The sequence below is a fragment of the Strigops habroptila genome, chromosome 7 (assembly GCF_004027225.2).
Source record: "Strigops habroptila isolate Jane chromosome 7, bStrHab1.2.pri, whole genome shotgun sequence".
NCBI classification, from domain to species: domain Eukaryota; kingdom Metazoa; phylum Chordata; class Aves; order Psittaciformes; family Psittacidae; genus Strigops; species Strigops habroptila.
This window is the reverse complement of record NC_044283.2, coordinates 63397768-63418649: the sequence shown is the minus strand read 5'-3', so window position 1 is coordinate 63418649 and position 20882 is coordinate 63397768. Positions and strand designations below refer to the sequence as shown.

The 20882-nt window shown below is 42.3% G+C and overlaps 1 protein-coding gene across 8 annotated transcripts in view; it reads right to left on the bottom strand.

The window, feature by feature from the left end:
* Nucleotides 1-489: 489 nt before the first annotated feature.
* Nucleotides 490-20882, bottom strand: part of ZNF827 (zinc finger protein 827) — a 103309-nt gene continuing 82916 nt past the window's right edge. The window contains exons 9-15 of one of the 8 annotated variants that reach the window (XR_003992328.1): nucleotides 14090-14227; nucleotides 12401-12572; nucleotides 10755-10921; nucleotides 7729-7920; nucleotides 7457-7634; nucleotides 4881-6123; nucleotides 490-4597 (exon numbers count right to left, since the gene is read on the bottom strand). Coding sequence is in view for 6 of the 8 variants with exons in the window: in XM_030492740.1 (XP_030348600.1) it covers nucleotides 3790-4597; nucleotides 7457-7634; nucleotides 7729-7920; nucleotides 10755-10921; nucleotides 12401-12572; nucleotides 14090-14227 (1655 nt within the window). In the remaining 2 variants the exon portion in view is untranslated. Of the gene's footprint in view, nucleotides 6124-7443; nucleotides 7635-7728; nucleotides 7921-10754; nucleotides 10922-12400; nucleotides 12573-14089; nucleotides 14228-20882 lie in introns of all 8 variants that reach the window. The other 7 variants (XR_003992329.1, XM_030492742.1, XM_030492743.1 and 4 more) reach the window with 7 other exon arrangements.

The following is a 20882-nucleotide window of genomic DNA, read 5'->3' as shown; positions in this document are numbered from 1 at the left end:
CATTTTTAACTTAGTTAATTATTGATTTTTTTAACATATAGGGCATGTTTGAAAAAATACATATATGTAAGATGAACACAGGGTGGTTCTTGCTCTCCTGATTTCACCGGGGCTCCCCCCAGTCAAGACCAGGTTCACCAAACTGCTGGGTAAGGATCTGATATTTGAACTGCGGGGCTGAGGAGGGCAGGGCCAGAGAACACCATCATCCCCATGGCTGAGCAGGCTCCTCAGAAGAGGCGTTATGCCCCTTGCAGAACTGGTATGAGAGAAGAAGGACAGAGAGAAGTCCTGTAGCCATCCCAGGAGTATTTCTTCATGAGCTGTAAGAACCAGAGCTTTCCTTTTCAGCTTCAACCACTGATAACACGTTCCTTTTTTACTTCGTATCTTCTTGTCTTGAAGAATCCTTCCCCCCCGCCCCAAATCAAGCCTAAATCTATTGAAGGTGAAAAAAGAGAGGAAGGAAAACCAAAAATCAAACCAGAATATAGCCAACCTTTTTAATTAGAGTATATTGTACTTCCAAACTGGATACACTAGAAATTGGCAATGCAACGTAAGATGCAAAGAAATATACCAGTTACTGTCAAAATGACCCTGTACAGCCTTATAATGCAAAAAGCTTTATACAATACAAATTTTTATTAATGTACACAAACCTTGACAGAATGATAGTTGAACATAATAGAAGTAGTAAAAAAAAAGAGACAGAAGAAAGTGCTGAGAACATTAACTGAATTACCGAATGGAAAACCATGCTAGCTTTCCTTAAAGAATGCATAGTGAAAACTAGTATGAAATTACCTTCATGGTGGGGGGGAATTGATCAGAACTGTTGGTCATTAGTCAGTGGGGGGAACCTCTGGAGAACATTCTTCAGCCTTGAACTGCAAACCAATTGTTTTAATATGCAGGAGCTCTGATAAATACTGTATTTTTTTTTCCTTAAAAAAATAAAAACCTCCTCACACACTTTTCCTTACAGAGAAAACTTCTATAACTTGCCAGAAAGAATTGATTTATCCTTTCCAAAGTGCTAAACAAATTCCCAGGTACATTAAACATTACTAGATCAGATACTGGTACAGCGAACATCGTTGCATGCTGACAGCTCATTCTTGGAAGTTCCAGCCCTGTTTAAACTGCTGTTCGGTTTACATAAAGTGTCCTACTAATATTCCTACGTCCTCCTCCTAGACTTCACCTGTTGTACTTTACCTGCTGGTTTGGAACATAAGCTTTTTGATTTGGAAGTGGTTGCTCATCTATGGTGGGGTCAGAGATCTACGCACTGGGTGTATTTCAAAGACCAGGTATAGTTTCTGGATGCAGACTGCACATTTCATGCTGGCAAGCCACTCAATTTTTTATGCTTTGCGTATTTACTAACCCAGCATTTTCTATTTTGTCTGTCCTCTGGGGGGGGATGTGTGTGTGTGTGTGTTATCGGGAGTTCTGATGGAGTAAAGCATGGCAAACAGGGCCCTGAGTTCGGTAGGTTGCTTACAGACATTTGTACATACCTTGGAACAGATGGCTTTGCCTTACTGCGGAGACAGACAGAACTGCCACATGCTCGGTAGAACCAAAACTGCCTGCTGGAATGTAAACAAAATGGTGGGACTTCTTTAATTAATAATTCCAAATGCTGACCTCCTACTATTTTGGACATTTCCCCCTTGTAAGTAGCTTCCAGTATGTTAAGAAGAGTGAACACATTAGGATGTCCTCCCCAAACAGGAAGAGTTTGGTCATGACAGTGGAGAATGTTTGGCGATCTCAGTGCAAAACAAATGTAGGAATCTTGCAGACAGGTTAAATCATGAGTTTTGCATCAAAAAAGTTTTTCTACACAAGTTTCATGTACAAACTAACGAAGATTGAGTTCTGTTTCTAGTTGTGTATATGGCTAAGAGCCCTTGTGGACCAGAAATGCCTTCCTGAACTTGCTTTCGTGCTGTTACGAACAAGGGGTTGGCCTGTCGTATCCCCCCATGCCACAGCAGCCTGCAGAAGGCCATTCCTCTAGGACAGCATGGGGGTGGATGGACGGTGTGTTAGATGTGACCCAGGGTACCTCCTAGAGCGGCTTGGCCAAGGGACGGAGAGGGGACTCTGACACAAGCCAGGTCAGACATTTCTAATTCCTGGTGAAAAGACAGCGAGATCTGAATCCAAGAGATGCCACGGAAAACAACAGTCCAGTAAGAAAGCATTCCTGTAAGTCATGTGATAACTTTGATATGTTTCGTATTTTATACTTCCAATTTTAATGCAGAGTATTTTTAATCCTGATCTTCCTTCCTGGATATTCAGCTGTCTAAGAAACACAAATCCATTTACAGTCAGTTAGCTTCTTGGAAATTAAGATCACTCCTGGCATTTTGTGATTAACAATGGTTATACAACCAATCTGCGTTTGCTTCTTCCTGCAATAAAGTGCTACATATAACATGTCATTCTAATGACCATGAGTAGGAGTGTTAACTAAGTATAAAGTTAGCTTCCTAGCAGTGTCCACTCTGTCTGCCATTAACAAAAAGGAATAAAGTATTACTAATAACACGGAGGGTAGCAACAGGACTGTAGAATTTGCAAGTACAGTTGAAATACTGAGGGTATAAAAGAGAACTGTGTGGTTCAAACAGCATCTTTTTATAGCTTTATATTTCAAAGAAGTTATTGGTACCTTTTCAAATGAACAGTCATCTTACCTTCAGCCCACATTTGGGATTTTTTCTTTTTTTTTTCTTTTTTGCAAGTGAGAAACAAACTAGTGCAAGACTAAAGCACTGTGCAAAACTGCCTTTTTTTTTTAGTCTGAGTATTTATACCCAGAATTTATCCATACCCTTTTTTAATCCCCTTGCTGGATTTTCTTTTTTTCCACCATAGGATTCTAGTTATACAAGTTGTTCCTGCAAACTAAAAGGTAACCACTGCATAATACAGTATATATATATATAATATTTATATGCCCTTTTAAAACAAAAGATGTATGCTATGGCCCAGAGGTGGGTGTTTGTTACACCTGTGTAACAGTTAAGAATCGGGCCTGCTGTGTGAGCACGTAGACTGCACACACTGCGCCTGCGTGCACGTACATACACACACGTTTCATTGTCATGCTCTGATCCTGCAGTGCTGAAAGCAACTTTTTCCTCCTCAGTTTTACCCCAAATCCTCAAACCTTGACAACTGAGTGAGCACAAGGCATCAAACAACTGAAGGAAGCTGCAAACAGCACTGAAATAATAGACCAACCCGCCCTGAACCAAGCGTTACTCCTTCCACAACTCTGCAGTTCAGGGAGAGACGGGAGAGAAGGGAGGGAGCATGTGTGTGAAAAGGGGAAAAGAATAATAAATAAATAAGCCAGTACAAGGGATGTGCAAAAGCAATGTCATGGCACGCTACAGGCAGGCTCTCTTCCACGCACCCGCAGGCACACCAAGCCCCAAAATAAAATGCATCAATATGTAATCTTACAAGTGCTGATTGCCATTAAGGACACTCTTTTTTTTTTTCAGCTTAACAAGACAAAATAGTTTCTTAGATAAGAGTACTGGGAACATGCCTCTGAAGGTAGAAGTATGCAGTAGGTCACCTCTTGAAGATTTAATAAAGCAGCTTTCATGTCAATGCAATAAGTATACACACAGAGCCATTTTCTAAATCTTACTAATGATATAGTACAAGTGTTCGTTACCTCTTGGGTCTACGTTTTGCAGCAATGTATACCTGCTGGGTTTGTTGGGGTATTTTTGGTACAGAATGTAACTGCCCTCAGACAGTTTCTGCCCTTTCTGTTAGTCCAAGGTAGGCAAGGAAGGAGTGTTTAGGTGAGGAGGCACCTCCTGGTGCAGTCTGAGGTCTGGGTGGATGGAATGTGAGCTCGTAGTGGTTTTTGGGGAAAAACATTGTTAAAGGAATAAGGTGGGCATACTCTGAGTTCCAGTATTTATCAAAGCACAGGGAAGTGCCGTTGATGGCCAAGGCTTTCACTGCCAGGTTTGGCTCTGTCCCGCTGCCGTGTGCAGCTGACATCGCCACTGTTTGCAGAGCCTGGGAGGCAGACATAACTGAGAGGGGCGACAGGAGGTTTCTGGAGCTGTTCACTGGAAGGAGTGGACTGGCTTCCTTGGAGGTTGAAAACTGGCCCTTCTTCTCCTCTTCGGAGCAGTCCCCATTCTGGTGCTTCTTCACATGGCGGCTGAAGACAAAAGGGTGGGTAGTCTTGAACAGGCACTCGTCGCAGCTGAAAGTCTGGCGCGGAGCATGCTTCAGTTTCTTGTGCAAGTTGAGATTGTCTTTGCGTTTGCAGCTGTAGCTGCACTGGTCACAGTGAAAAGGGCGCTCGCCGGTGTGGACACGCACGTGTTCAATCAGCTTGTTGGCGGTCTTGGACAGGTAGCCACACTGGTCACACTTGTAATGGTTGCCAAGGCGGTGTTCTCGGATGTGCATCTCCAGCTCCAGCTGATTGGCTTTCACTGTCTGGCAGATCCGACACTTGTACTCCATCTTGTAGTGAGTCTTCAGGTGGCACTCCATCGCTGCGGGGCGGTTAGTGGAGTAGATGCAGAATGGGCACCTGGCAACACAGCAAGGAAAGGCATGGACAGAGAAAAGAGAAGTCACTCAGCTAGAAGACCTGCATTCCTGGTTTAACCCTGTCACTCAACCCCTCTCTGACCTACTGAAGAAGAGCAAAAAGGCACTCAGTTCTCCCTGCGGAGCCTCCTTCGAATACTCGGCTCACCCTGACACATTTCTACTTAGAGGAGTTTTGCCCATCCAGTGGCAACAGCACTCACGCGTTCCTAGGGAAACACTGATTCACGCTGAAGGAGCATCCCTTTAATCTTCTGGCTTACCTTGATGGGGAAGATTCTGCAAAGCAGGCCGGGTAGTGCAGAGTGGGTGATTGATTCACAGGTACTTTGTGTAACGACATTCCTAGTATCTGCACGAAGTCACTTTGGCCATTTTTTCCGTTAAGAAGTGGTTTAAAGTGAGTGTTTACAGATGAGTATGAAAGCAGCTGTTTAAGTAAAGATGGAATAAACTTGTAATACCACATGTACAGCAAAAGCTTAGGAAATTCCTCTTATGTGACTTTGAACAATAAGTTTGCTGGGTATCCTGCTAGGAGCAGCTGAAAGCCAGTCTGTTAGGATGAGCTGTAGGGATTCTCATTTCTGGGAGTTGGATCTAGCCATGCTCAAAGGGGGCCTGTCCTTGGCAGCATTTGCCTACAGCTGCCCCTGCCATGACAGGAATTGTTCATGTGTGGGAACAGGATGTGGGCTCTGCTTACTCACAGCGGCAAGCATCCGGACCGGGGTGGACATGGCAAAGGGCCTCACCCCTGGTTCCTGAACCAGGAAGGGCCTAGAAGGCTGGAAGAGGGAAGCTTGAAAGCTTGGAAGGAAGCCCGAGCTGAACAAGCCTGGACACCAACAAATCCCAAACACACCCGCTGTTGCTTGACGTAGCTGAGAGGAAGTTGGTGAGGACAGCTACCTGCCAGGGATCTCTGCTGTGCTAAACAAAGCCGCCTCTGTTCCGCAGCTAACTGGTGAGCTAAAAGAGCAGGTCTAGATGAAGAAATACAAGTGTAATTACAGCACCTGGCTGCTGTCTTACAAGTGTTTCCACTGCCACTGATGCGCATTAACAGTAAAGCAGGCCTGCCAATTGTGTTCTGGCATTTCGCATCATCCCCTAGCAGAGATCCTCTCTCTCCGTGTGTGTTTTCCCTTGCTACCACTGGTTGCACATACAGGTGTAATATTAATTACCTGCCAATCAAGAGCATATTAAGTAATACGGGAGGACAAACGGATACTAAAACATCCAGACCCTTTTCCCGATGCACATCAAGTACTCTGATCCAGAGAGGGAGCCTGGCACTGAGGCTGCTAACGTGATCGGCTCTACTGCAAGAGGACTCAGCTGTCTGTGCACACATACCTCTCCTGGGCTGGGTGCTCTCTGGATCAGAATCTCAGATTTTGACCTGGAGCAGGAGGAATCATATTTTTTCCTCTTCCCCCACAGCAAACAGGAGACAGAAAAATACAATTTACTTAGATCTCTTCAGGCTCTTCTGGATGCCTTAAAAAAAAAAATAATCAGAGCTTTTTCTTAGGTGCAGCTTTCAAGGTACCCAATTACTACCTGAGTTGGGCAGGAATAACTTCTGCAGACTCAGAAGCCCATTCTGTCAGGAAGGCTTGAGTCATAGGTCATGGTTTTTCCTTGGTAAATAGAACAGATTCTGTGCAGCTTAACCCAAAGTGCATTAGACAACTGGTTTGTACGTCCAAGGCAGACATCCCGCCGCTTTGGCACACTACTTGTTTCTCAATCTGGTCATCTTCCCAGATTCAGTCATCACATCTCAAGTGACCACAGATCCCAGTTCACGGAACTACTGAGCTGGAGACCAGATGCTGCCTGGCAAACGGAACCCGTTTTCAAAAACTTCAGTGCAAACTGATAGAGCTACTCATGCTAACATTAACCGTGGTGTGCTCATCACACGACAGTCACAGTGCACTGAAAACACCAGTTTGCTTAGCAAGACCAACAGAAGCAGGGAGCCCTGTGCTGAACCCTGCCTGGGCATGAAGTGGTTCCAGCCTCTTTTCCTGCAGCAGCAGGAACACAGACGAGGGATGTGCATCTTGCATAATTGTCACATTTCCTGCCCACAGAGAGCAAGCATATGGCCCCAGCAGTCCCTCCTTCCCTCAAGGGTCCAACTTTGACATCGGGGCACACTCATTCCCTAAAAACACTGCTCTGCACCAACAGATCTTAAAGGACACCACCTTAGCCAAAGCCAAAGGGCTTTCTTCTTAAAAGATTGTATTACTCATTACATGTTAATGTATACAACAGTAATCATTCTGGGGCATGCAAACTAAAGCAGAAAGCAGCCAAGTTATTAATTCTTGGAGAGGACTGACTTTGCATTAGAGCTTACAAACGTTGTAACCTTTAAGGTTATAACTTCATACCTAGTTGCAGAGATCGTACAGGGTTTAGTTTCTTTGGCCTCGGGGCAGAATAGAGCCTGTGCTGTGTGCTCTCGTTTGCTCTGATGCCTTGAAAAAAACCCTCTTAGTCTGCAAACAGACACCTCTATGTAGTGCTGCATCATTCTCTGGAGGACTGTCTCCTGTTTGACTTGAAAAGGGAAAGGACCATGGTTTGCTAAAGCTCTACGACCAGTAGATACTACATCTGCTGCTAGGTTACCCATCTGCTGTAACAATGGCTGCCTACACTAAGGACCGGGCTTGGGTCATCTAAATAAAAGGAAGCCCCAAATCTGGGTTATCAGACATTTAACTGACCCTTCCTAATTCACTTCCTTCTGTCCTAGCCCCATAGTATTAGAGGTGCTTAACACAGGAAAAGTTTGTGTACTTGCTTTCCTTACTTGAGCCCACCGGTGGGGACAGTGTGGCATTTCTTGTGCTCCAGTAACTGTTCAGGTGTCTTCATGAACTTGTGGCACACATCACACTCGAACATCCGTGTGATCAGGTGGATTTGCAGATGGCGCTCAAACATGTTTTTCGTTTTGCAGACAAAGTTACAGAAAACACATTCAAAGCCTGGAAAATAAAGCAGGAAAATGTATTCCTTACACTGGGACCAGACTGACTGCATAGAAGATGCCAAGTCTGTATTTGTTTTGCAGTGTTTTACCTTTCTCTGACTTCTCTTCAGTGTTCACTGAGGTCTGACTACCAGGCACTACCGAAATGACTAGCAGGTTGTTTGAACCCTTGTTTTTTGGAGTTATATCTGCATCTTCTTTGCTGTTGGCAGAGTCACTCAGTGCTGACAGCGAAGATGAAGATGGACTGTTAGATTCACTGGGTGTCTTCCTCTCTTCAGCTGAAAAACAAGAGTAAAGAACAATAACTAGTACAGCAGATCAGATGGAATCTCAGTGATCCTGTTTTAAATTTCAGGAAAACATATTTAAAGTTAATTCAAACATGCTTATAAACAAGTTTGAAATCAATTAATCTGGTAAGAAAGCATAGTTGTACCTCCTTCCTTTTATTAGCGTTTACAACAGTACATCTCTCAGTTTACCCTAGAACTGAGTGTGTCTGTAATGGTAGTGGGAAGGAAGTGTGCAACTCTACCTCATTACCAGGCTGAAAAAATCTCCAGAAAACACTTTGGTTAGCTCAGAGTTCAAAACCAACAGAAAATTTGTCATTCAGAAAGGAAACAGAGCTTTGGGGTGTGGAAACCAAAAGCACCCACTGGTCCAAGCTAAACTTCCCTCACCTTTCCGTTTATGTGGGTCCAATGGCTAAATCTGGGAGAAAGGGTGAAGGAGAATAATCTCACTCACTGTACTGAGGAGCATCCTCACTAATGATTGTAAGGGATAACAGCTTATCTTATTGAAGATAATTAATTTAAAAAATGTTGTTTAACTGGATCTAAAACTGAAGCCCACCAGTTTCCTTACGTGTGCAATAAATGCATGAAGTTCAAATCCCAAGCCCTCTCACACACTAGAAACGAAGCAGAGGTAATCGTCATCATATGAGAACTGCTGTGAGCCAACAATGCACAAATTATTACCTCCCACCTATGTCTTGGTTTAATCAGAGCTGTGTTAAAAAGAAACTTTCCTAAAACTTCATATTCTCCATGTGATCAAAGGCCTCTCCAAACACCAGTCCCTGTGTGCCTAACTTTAAACTGATGAGCGGCACCTTTAAGTCTAAGATAAAAATGTAGGAATGCACTAATGAAATCTGATGACCCGAGCTGTCAATAGGGAGGATGACTGGGATATCATATAGAAAGATTCGCTGACCTTGGGGACCAGAGTAATAGAAATGGAATGAAATTTAATAGCAGAGAGTACAAGGTTATGACCTGAAGGGCCAGTAACAAGAATTTTTGCTACAAATGAGGAGTGCTTAGGTTAGAAACAGCCAAGGAAAACAAAAGAAGAATTTGAGCAGAACATGGGGCAAACATGAGCAATCAGGGGAGTCTTCAAGGAAGGTAAATATGATCACAGAATGTTATTGTGTGATTTATTCCCAGTAGCTGCTGCTGTTTTACACTGCCACCACTACTTTCATTTCACCATGTACAGCTGTGATTGCATATGTCGAGCAGGGGTTCTAACAAGAACACATGCAGTGAGGGATTGGTACAGTGAAAAAACTGTGTTTCATCTCAGAAAAGGCTCAATGTACATTTAGAGGGGAGAGGGCCATTCTCCATAAATAATAATAAGGGAATAAATACGGTGGACAAAGGGAAGAAAGGTGGAGGGAGCAAGAGGCGGACTGCTGTTTCAGGTAAAGGACAATTCTGGCACAGGAACAACGTGTGTGTATTCTGCTTATCAGTAAGACACACTGGAAATTTTTTATAAGTCCCTAATCTTTAATGCAGGAAAATCTGCAGTTGCCTATCTACAGAAGTAGTTGGTTTAAAACAATTATACCTGTTTGAAGACATATGCCAACATCCTTACAAGCAGGCCTTTTATGACTTACTAACATCACAGGATAAGGGACTGGAGGTGAGTGACCCAGAAAATCCATTCTATTTTTTACTTTCTGTATTTGCCATACGTGTTAAGCATTTGGCTGAATCACCAGCTGAAGGCTTGGTTTGACAGGGTGAAGGAAGAACAAGGGGGTTTTTCCCCAGTATAAGCTTTTCACGTGGCTACAGGTGGCATTTCTCATTTGCCTTGACTTCCTATATGGGGAATTAGATGCAAACACTAGCAGGGAATAGTGCTGAGAGCTGTGCTGGCATAAAAATCCTTGAGAGCTCTCCAGTACTGTGTGTTTCTGTAGTTACATTTAACTTACACATCTGTGAGCACAACCAACTGCATTCTTCTCTCCCTTCTCCACCCCTCCCTGTTTTCCCAATTTTATTCCTGGTAGGACAGGAAAAGCAATTTAGCAACGGAAAAATTGTGCTGGATGCAATTCAGGTTCTGTATTGTCAACACAATTGCTAGTAGGTTTGCGGCAGCAAAATGCTTCTGCCTGGTGTTGTAAGAGAAATTAATTAAAAGGATTCTAATTTTCTTCTCCTTAAATTACGCCAGACTTCATTAGTTGCACTAAGCATATGGAGCTTGTTTGAAAACTGCTATTGCTCTTCTCTTTGGCTATTAAGTGAACAGGGCCAGGGAGAGAACACATGACTTGTTCTGTTATTTAATATAAAGTTACGTTTATGGTATTGCTGAATCACAGTGTCAACTAAACATCCGCCTGAGATTCCGAACTGATAGACTGTGGAGGCAAACACACGGAACAGCAAAGCTCAACATCTTGTGTATTTCAAACTTGCAGCCAGGTACACACAGTTAGCACTCAAAGTCACCTTATCACCACTGAAGTCAGACCAGGATTTTGATGAAATACTAAACCAGTCAGGAAAACAAATGAAATATGCTGACTTCAGTGAGGAAGGGATTTGGGGGATAAGGAGAATAGGAAGAATGAGGGCTAAGTAGTCCTTCATTTATTTCACTAAGCTTGAAAATTGATCTGCACTACCAGATTATTTGCCTGGCTGGAGTCCAATTCACTTTAACTTTGAGAGATCAGGCTTTAATTAGCAAGCATTTCAGTGAAAGTAGAGTGCTAATGGGAAGTGTGAAGGTTGCACCTAGAAAGCAAGAAAGAGAGAGATCACTGCAGCTGGGAGAGAAGGATCATCACCTGTGTGCTTGCTGTTGACATGAGCCTTCATATCTGCCTCTTCCATGGTGACAAAATCACACGCTGTGCAGCAAATGGAGAACATCCACTGCTCTTTATCCACATGGAGGGACATATGACTGACAAACTGGACATTCATCTCGGTCTCAAACCCACACACGTGACAGCTGCAGGCAGGAGGGAATTCAAGAGTAAGAAACATTAAAAACCAAACCACAAACAGAAGCATATTGCCGTTCCCTGAATTTGCAAGAAAAAACTCACTGCACAGATTTTTTCTCTTCCTCACTGTTGAATGTTCACTGTAAAATTCATTTGTCTGCTGAACTGCCTTTGAACTGATGGCCATGCCAATGTGATTAAGGGCAGGCACAATGCAACAATCCTGTACATGCTATAATGACGCTAAATAATCATAAAGTTAATTAAAAACTACAGATTCCAGATGCTGCGCATCACCTAGCCGATTCCTTTGGGCAATAAGAGGCATTGCAGCTCTGCCAAGATGTTTAGTATGGCTGATACACTGACAAACGGAGAGCTTGCTGCACACTCCAGGAGTTATTTTCAAGCCCTGGAATGGTTCCCATGCCAAACTGGGATCTTGTGCAAAACTGCCTGGCAGTTTCAGTGTAAGCAAGTAAAAATGGGTTCAAACATTTCTTATGCTTGACTGCAAAACAGCAGTCATCAGATATGCAAATAATTAGCAGGGATACAGATTTCACAGCCAGTGCATAAACACAGGGATATTGAGAGGCAATGGAAAGGACCCTTCAATTTAACTTTCTTTGCAGAGTCCGCCTCTTGCTTTGATTAGGCCATTAACATCTAAAACAAGCCAAAAACATTTAAAAAGGCAAAAGCAAAATACTCTAGGGCACTATTTTGCTTTCCTAAGGAGGATGGACTAGATAATCTAATCCAGCAGATCTCATTCATTTCTTACTTCTATGATTTTGTAATTAAATCTGCTCTTGGCACTTTGACTGAAAGTAAGAGTGATTTGGTAATCTGCTTGGCCACTGGAGTGCAGATCACAGTTTGCAGAGTGCACAACAATGTGTACAACAAGGAGAGTGTCCAAATATCCATTTTATCTGGGCAATTCCTTTTAATTTTTCAGGCAAATGCTCCTAAAGGTTTTCTTTCTTTCTTTCATCATGTTGGTATAGACCTCTAGCAAATGGAGGAAACGTGTATAATGATACAAGAATTCTTACTACGTTTTACTATTTGACGGCATAGATTTGGCTAAAAACAATGGAGCTGCCAGAGGCAACTGGAAACACAGTGCTTTGGATTTGACATGAATCCATGCACACAATGGGATGTTTCCAAAGACAAAACTTAAATGAACACCATATAAAAAGTTAAAGAGGTTTCTAAGAGCCCAGCTGCCTTACAGAGCTGTTTAACAAAACCAACCCCACAGCAACCCCGAGTCTCTCCCAATGGTCAGCCCAGTCAAACAGCATGAGGCAGCCAGCTGGGTTTTGCTGCTACGCTCAAATCAGATATGGGCAAGACAAATACTTTCATTACAGTTCTGCCATGCGACACCAGAAGGGTGGCCCTGTCCTTAGGAGGCAGGTAAGACATTCAGATTCCAGTGCCTGGTGCATAGCCCCTGTTTGGTTCCTCACCTGTAGTAATAAGGGTGCTTCTTTCCATCGCTGCCTTCAGAAGTGACAGCGCTGACAATGTCCTCAGTGTCTGTACTCACCAGCTTCACAGAATGGACGGTCAGGTGCTGGTTCAGATTAGCACGGCACTTAGCAGCATAGGGGCACAAGTGGCATTTGTACTTTCTCTCTTCTGAAAAGAAACAGAAAATCTTACATGTAGACTTCATTTTGAAGCAAGCTATTTTTAAAGCTGCCAATAACCAAGCATGCATTCCTTTGGGCTTCTCCAACCAGCTTTCAGAATGTTGTACTTTGGAGCCTTGACTTTTTGGAAACTTAGAGGAATTCACAGCACCTAGTCAGAAAAAAACTAATTTGGAGGTAGTTTAGGGTTATTTTATTTTGTTTTTAACTTGCTCTGCCATTTGTAGTCAGATAATAGAAAACTTTATAAACTGGAAAACGGGGGCAACTGCTGCTCTGAGAGCTGCAGAAGAGCCAGTACAGAAGGAGGTCAATAATCTACAACTACTTCCTTTACCTAGCAGCTTTTATTTGATTTTGGGACCAGTTGAGGCTGTCCCTGTGATCACTCACAGAGAGTTGATGGTTGAGGATTTTGTATTAAAATCTGAAGGCGAGGAGGAAAGGGGACACTGTACCATTAGGCCAGTTCCGAACACAAGCTAATAAAAAAACCTCACTCAACTCACAGTTGAAGAAATTAAAAAAGCTCCATTATGAGCTTCTGATGCTTCACAATTTAATTTAAAATGTAATAATTTTAAATTAAACATTTCTAAGTCCTGGCAGCACATTTTTTGTAAATGCCAGGCTTTATTTTGCAAAGACCTGATTAAAATAACCAAACATTACATCAGCTTTTACAGCCTTTCCCTTTGAGGAGCTGCTGCTCTAAATTTGAAATCTAATGCTACAAGTGTTAGGGGAAAGGCATTCAATAGAGCAGCTATTTGACTAAGGAAACCCCAAGACACCACGAACAGAGCATTTGAACTCCTTCAGCATGGCTCTACTAGGCGCTGGCATGTACGCTGCCATTATACCAATAATATTTTTCAGCACTGCATGAGAAATTCTTGCTTTCAAGTCTTATTTTGTGCAGTGCACCTCAGCAGGCTGACAAGGTGCATCTTCTGTATAAAAACTCTGTTAGTCTCAGTTGATTTGAAGTGATTCACTTTAAGAAAGTTGGTATGGGGTAGAACAGCCCCTGTTCCTCTCAGAACTGGATGATGAGGGCAAAGATAAGTGACAGATATCAAATCCTTTCAGTTTCACCAGATCTGAGACACCAACGCCAAATCGTTTGTTGTTCAGTGACACTTAAAAAGCTCATCAGGTGAATGTAAGAAAGCCTGTGCTTTCTCTTCAGAACTCCATTAACGGGCTTGGTTAACCAGCTGGTATCTACAGGCTGGCCTACTGGAACCTGAACAAACTGGAATTTACACATTTTGTAAAGATAAATTACAAGTGGGCTGTAAAGAAATAAAATGTTAACTCCCTAAGCACCACTCTGACATTCTGTCCTGGTTTTGTGCTTGGCTCTGCTTTAAGTGCAAGGAGCCAAGGATGGCTGTCACACTCTTCTGCTCACATTCTCCCCCCTCCACTCAAACAAAACTTGACAAACACACAGACTTCCTCAGCGCTGTAACAACCAGCCACACAGCACTGGCTTACCTGTGTGCAGTGAGAGATGCCGGGACAGAGTTTGCTGTCGACCAAACACTTTTCCACAAACGTCACAGGGAAAGAGCTGGTCGTTAAATTTCCAAGATGGCAATCCATTTCCCACCTCCAGCCCCAGCTTTTCTGTTTCTGTGCCAAAAAACACATCAACAGAAAGTTGTATTTTAAGAACTCTGACGACTTGCAGATTTCATTCAGCAGAATCCTATAGGTGTCATATAAAATGCAACACCTCGGCTGCATGCTGTGCGATCTGGCACATGAGCTCATGTAAAAAGGAAACTCCCAATGATGGAAAGGAAATTAATCTTTCACACAGCATCTTTCTAAAGCGGAACACTTACTCAGAGTGTTCTAGACATAGAGGTAGTTAAAGAGTTAAACCAAGTCATGTAAAGAGAGAAAGTCAAGAATAAGCAGGGCAAAGCATCAACCTCTAATTCTGTTTTTGTGGAGAGGCCACTCCTTTGGCTTTTTCAATCACCCACCCTTGCCTGGTGCATGAAGAAGGCCTGGTCCGAGATGGTGGTCTGTTTTACGCTGGATTATTATTCATGGCTGAAGGAAGATTTCCAACCCTTTTCAACTGGCAAAGGAATTTTTGCTACATGACCAGTCTTACATTGACGGGGAATGTAAGATTGCTCAGACAAACATTAAACCAAGAGGACATAGCATGCCAAGAAATGGCTGGCATCTGTGGTAAGCTCTACCCAGCACCTGCTGTTTTCAAGCATCAGAATCCCCAGCAGCTTATAGGGCCATCCAATGAAAAACTGAGACCCAGAGCAAGCTATTCTCTTTAAAGAAGTGGTTTTAATTGTTTCAGGGACAGAGTATGCCATAGAAAAAAGAAACTCCATGCAGCATAAAACACAGACATGAAGGCACTCTGTAAGGAAGTAGAGAGAAAAGGACTGGGAATGAGGAAGAGGAATAAGGGTTCACAGTTAAAAGAAGTTAAAAGCATGGCCAGTTTTGATCTTGACATAAGGGAGCAGAGAGCCAAGGGAGACCAGGGATAGCAGTGATGCTATGTAGCTCAGTAAGAGAAACAGTATCAGCAAGCCTTGCCTAAAGAAAGATTCTCTGCAAAGGGCCCTGCTGACTGAGGAGAAGAATCCCCTGTGATAAAAGGTGCACGAAGCTGCAAGGGTACTCAGCAGCTTTCCAAATACAATAGCCAGTGGTGAAGGGGCTTGGTTTAAGACTTCTGGTAAAAGACCACCTATCTCTACTGGAATGACAGATGCCACATGCAGAGCATCTCTCTAACCCGACACTGCCTGTGAGACTGCTGCGCAGAACTAGCTCCACCAGTGCATGTGTGTGCGCCGTAGTGGAGGAAAACCATTTGTCTGAGATTTTCAGGTAAACGGCTGGAGAGTAGCTGGGGACAGGAGTACAAAAACATTGTACCGAGTGTGAGTTACTATCATGGAGGCTGGCACAAACCAATAAAATCTTCATCCGATGAAGCACTGAGGAATGAACACCCCCTTGCACAGGAAACCCCTCACTGACAGAGCCAACTACCACTGCAGATATGACTGAAAGAGTCTCTCCCTCACAGACAGGTGTCCAGATGGCTTATCTGTGGTTTAGACAAAGAGCTGTTAAGTACTGTAGTTAATTTAAGCAATAATAAAAACATGCCTCATTTGGGACAGAGATTCCACACAGCAATCTCAGCAAGTGTAGGGATGGTCATAGTTGCCAGCCCCTTTTCAGCTGCTGTTACTTTCTCCTGTGACCCTGTAATATACAGTATTCAGCACAGATTGTACACATAATGTACAATATTCAGCACACCTGAGGAATTCTGAGGCACGTCTGACTGCTACCACCCAACAACACATTTTTCTTAAAAGAATTATGGTTAGAGAACAAGTTCTGCCTATTCAAAATAGTCATTTTGTGAAATTAAGAAGGAAGGAGCCCTCTCCCCCAATCCCCTAAGTGCTGTAAGTGACCTCCAAGAACTTCAATAAAGAATTCTTCTTCTTGTTACTATCCTTGAATTAAAAACAATGGAAAAATCTGACTCTGTACTAATGCTACAGATATTTTAGCAGAGCTTTTTGAGTACATAATCAAAACAGTGCTTCTAAAGAGGGATATGGTAACAATTATAAGAGAAGGTCACAAGGCCGTAGGTTGCTTCAATGTGGTCACAACAAAAATGAATTAATTGGGACACATACCAAACAAGCAGGCTCAATTAAGCAAGTAAGTCTCTTAATTCACTTCAGCATTAGTCATCAGCCCTCTTTCATCTCCTAAGAGGAAGAACTATAATATCCTCTTGCCTATGGTGGATTTATAGCTATCAGTTCTGGGAAGCTCATGGGAAGCTGGAAAAATATCAGCTTTCTGATTATCGCAAGCTATTCTAAGCTAGTCCCTTGCAAAGCAGTTGCATATTTTTCACTGATGCAAAAGAGCACACTGTAGGTATTTTGAAAGTACTTCTGTTTACTTTAAAGATTCACTCCTGGAGGCCTAACTACAGTGCTTCTTTCTTCTCTTTCGACTGAACCTTCTCTCAATAGCAAAGTGCTTTTCCTACTCAGCAAGCTGCTTAGCTTATGCATGGGAAATCAGAGTTGGTCTCTGGTGCAACAGGAGCCTCAGCACTTCATTCTCAGCTCCAATGGAAACACCCTACTTCCACCCACCTTACCCTCTGGAATAAGGTGGGTTTTCCTGCAGCCTGGCAACTGGAGCCCTGTGTCCATACAGTGGTCCAGAAATCTCCCCAGAGCACACCCAGCCAGTGACCTGAAGGATCAGGTAAGTCAACATCCACATTCAGTCCCTGGGCTCTGTCTCTAATTAACTGTGGGGAATGGTGTTTTCTGCCAAGTGAGTGTGTGTCCAGTGACTCTGAGACCGTAACAGTGATTGTGCACAGACGTATCCCAAAGCAGTCTACTCAGTCAGTCAGCATCATTATCCTTTAAGAATACCTTACACAGTGGCCAGGAAGAAGATGGACTGAGACCAACTAATCTTAAATAATAAATTGTGAGACATGTCCCACAGAAATCCGTCTTTCACCATGACATGCCTATACTAAAAGGAAGGAGGGGAGGGAAAGAAAGAAAAGGGGAAAAAGGACCTATACAAGATTTCTGCTTTAAACAAATACTCCACAGCAAATTCCGGAAATTCTGTGTTCATGGAAATTACAAACATTAACATTACAAAATAATATTAAAATTATTAAGTAATAGACTGCTTTTCTGTATGGGTTCTGGAGTTTAAAACAGAATACTCTTAGTAAAATGGAAGGCCTCCAAGTTCTCCAGCACATCATTAAAAAGTAATAGAAAGATTAAAACTCAGTACATTACAAGCTAGCGATAAAATTATTTTGAAATCATTTTGTGTAGAAGTCTTAAGAGCTAAAAACTTTATGTGAAGGTAAGACTTAATTCTCAGTGAAACATAGTGAAATACATCTTTATGGACACCTTTCCTGCCCTTCTGTGTCACCTGGTATCATTTCCCTACTTCCCACAAGTCAACTTCATAACGAGTAGCTGTGTAAAGCTGACCATCCAAGATGGGGTTACAACTGCCAGGACTGTCACCCTGTGTATTTTCCCCAAGGTGAGGATAAGGTGGACATCAACTGCAGAAGTACTGTTCTGTCACTGTTCTTGCCTCTCCAAATAGATTAATTTCCGGCACACAAAGCCCAGCTGCTTGCGAGAGTCACTATCTACTCCCTTCCTAAACTGTTGGGCATAATTCCGAACATGAATGCATTCTCAGTTTTCACATTATTTTTTTCCCTCCTATCCTCAAACTGGTAATATGAATATGGAGAGTGCATTAATCACGCCTTCTGAAAAGCCTTTAGCCTGACTTTTGTCAAGAAACACTGAGAGAAGATACCATATCTGGTTGAAGCTGTAACTGAAGAAGAGAATAAAGTGTGACCTGAATACATAAGTAACTGTCTAGAGTCACCAAATCAGCTTTGTGACTGCTAGGAGCTATCACACACAAAAAGTTCCCCAGGGACCAGCTGTGGACTCTGCTATGTGGTACTTTGATTACTCACTTTCTTTTACTTAGCTTATGTATTTTTCAATTACTGCTTCACAGTGTCTTATGCTACATTATGCTTTAATCTGTTGTTCAGTGCCATGTCTACCTTTGTATCTTTATACTAATAACTGAAAGAATGAAACCACTATTTAACTGAAAAAGTCAAAGCTAAAAAAATAAACCAAACAAAAAGTAGGCTGAAGTGTTATTCAAAGAAGACAAAATTCATAATTATAACCTTTGCTGGTTTACTGTCTGCTCTCACATCCTACAACTCACTCAAACAGCTGCTTCTCTGTTTCATCTTCACACCTCCATAGACCTCAGAAGCAGCAAAATCCACAAGGGCAGACCCGTATGGTCACACAGAATCCTACAGATATAAATTAAATAGATTGCCCTTTGCAGTAAGTATTCCTTAAAGAGGGGGAAGTGAGAGGTGCTGATGAGTCTTTACAAGGAAGGTCAAAATTTATTATTCCTCCATTCTTCTGGAAGTGTAGGTCATATTTATACTTTGGGTTATTCAGACAGTTTGACACCACACAGATGGTCAAGAAGAAATCAGGTAAGTAATTCTGAACATGAAATTAACAGAAATCCTGTGAAGGGAGAAAACAGAGGATGGTCGTTAGGCTATTTTCTATCAGTCCTGCTTGCAAACCAAACATGATGAAGAAAACAAGTTAGATGTCTAGAGGATCTGGTGACAGAACAGCCGCCTATGGTGAGTCTGAGGGCTAAGAGGGAGAGATGCCCAAATTCAGACCAGAAGATGAATTAGGAAAAGGTAGATGATAGCTGATACAGAAAAAGAGGGAAGGAAGTGGGCAGTACCTCCCTCCTCATACTCCAGGGGCTAAAACTTGATGCGATGAATAGAAGATGCAGAAGGAAGCTCCCATGGGAAAATGCATCTAAAAAAGTTCCACCAAATCAGCGAATCAATAAACTGACCGAGAAACAGTGCTGGAAAAGGTAACTGGGTCTCTGTGAGCTCACCGCAAGAGGATGAATGCTTCCAGTAGTGCAGATGTCCCACGGCAAGGCACCTCACTTTGCTCTGAAAGACTTGGGACATTAAACAGTCATCAGATAACTTTTGGTTCCTACCAGCCTGAAGTGGATTGCTGCTAGCTTGTCCTCTGCAATCTTTCTAGTACCCTGTTTACCCAAGAGGTAATATACGGTATGCAGCTCTGTATGAACATCACAAAAGCTTGTTCCATTTGTAAGTTTGTTCCTATTTTGTTCTGTCTAACAGACAAATAGTTCAAGAAATTATTTATTCAGAAACAAGGTATTCAGGTCAGGCAATCGTGCAAACACTGCTTTAAAAAACATCTGGTCAAAGAAATTTTCTTTCCTTCTTCTGTCTGCATTCATCTATATTATTATAATGTCTTTCTAGTTTCTGCAGTGTCCTCATCATCAGATATGCATTTTATTGCTTTGGAGCCTTCCACTTGCATGTTCATCTATCACCTCTGGCAAGCACACTGTGTTTAAAAATTGAGAACTCCTTTCGTGAAATACGTAATTAAGTCTCTGCTGCAAGCTTGTTTGCTGAAAGCCTGCGAAAAGCTCACAAGCTCAAAAATATACTGACCACATGAAATTACAGCACTCCAAATACTATATATCTTACTCCCTTCCCAACTTACTTTCACGAAGGTTTCATTTATAGCACTAGAATTCTTATTTCTAGGAAGTCAGTTAAAATAAACGGTGGAATACTTCCAGATACTGTAGTTCCCAAGTAAGGTATGTCTTGTGACTTATCTAAGGTATCTGTGATCCTGAGTGGTCCTGCAGGCTTCATTTGTCACCGCCAGCATCCCAGCAACCTGCCTGGTCTTGTTTTAGGATGTATCTTTTACTGTGAGCAGACTCATCCACTATTAGCCAGAGATAAGCAACTATTTTTCTGGCAGGAGATTCTTCTATATTCTCCACAAAAAGAAGAAAACTTTTTTTTTTTTTAAAAACCTCTTGAGCTTCAGCTAAAATCTCAGGCTGTTTTTCCTGACCCCTCTGTAGTCTTTTTTTAATGCTTTTATGTAGCTATTAGAAGGAGTCAGTGCTATCCACTCTAATACCAATTCAGAGGCATCTGTTCAAACAAACCCAGGTCCCCCCTGTGAGTGAGGCTGGCTGGCCAGGGGTGAGCTTGCATCAACCTGGGAAGGGTCTATGTAGCCATGCTCTCATTCACAACATGCATCAGCTATGAGAAGTTATTCAGAGGGATTTAATAATGCTCCAATAGGAAAAAAATAAAATTAACACAAAATTATTGCTCAAATAAAAGAACCCTCGTTCGACTTGTGAGGGGAACATGTACTTTTTGTTTTTTAAGTCCTGAAAAGCTGCACATAATCAGACAGTCTGAAGGACAGAACAACTGCACACAGGAGGCAGAGAAAGGCTCCTTGCTAAATAAAAAACTTTACCAACTAATGCTCTTATTTTTTACTCAAATGCTTTTTCAAATACCTAACATTACTACGGAGTATGGTAAAAAGCAGCAATGTAATGATAATTTTAAATCCTTGATATGGAAGAAAATAGAACCCAAGTGAATTTATGTATCAGTAGCATAGTGCTTAAATTGATCTTTCTAAAAACATCAACCATGAAAGTTGGAAATATCCACTGTACTGATTAGCATTGAGCACAGACAGGATTGTCTTGGTGGTAACTTCATTCCTTACACAGTAGGGAA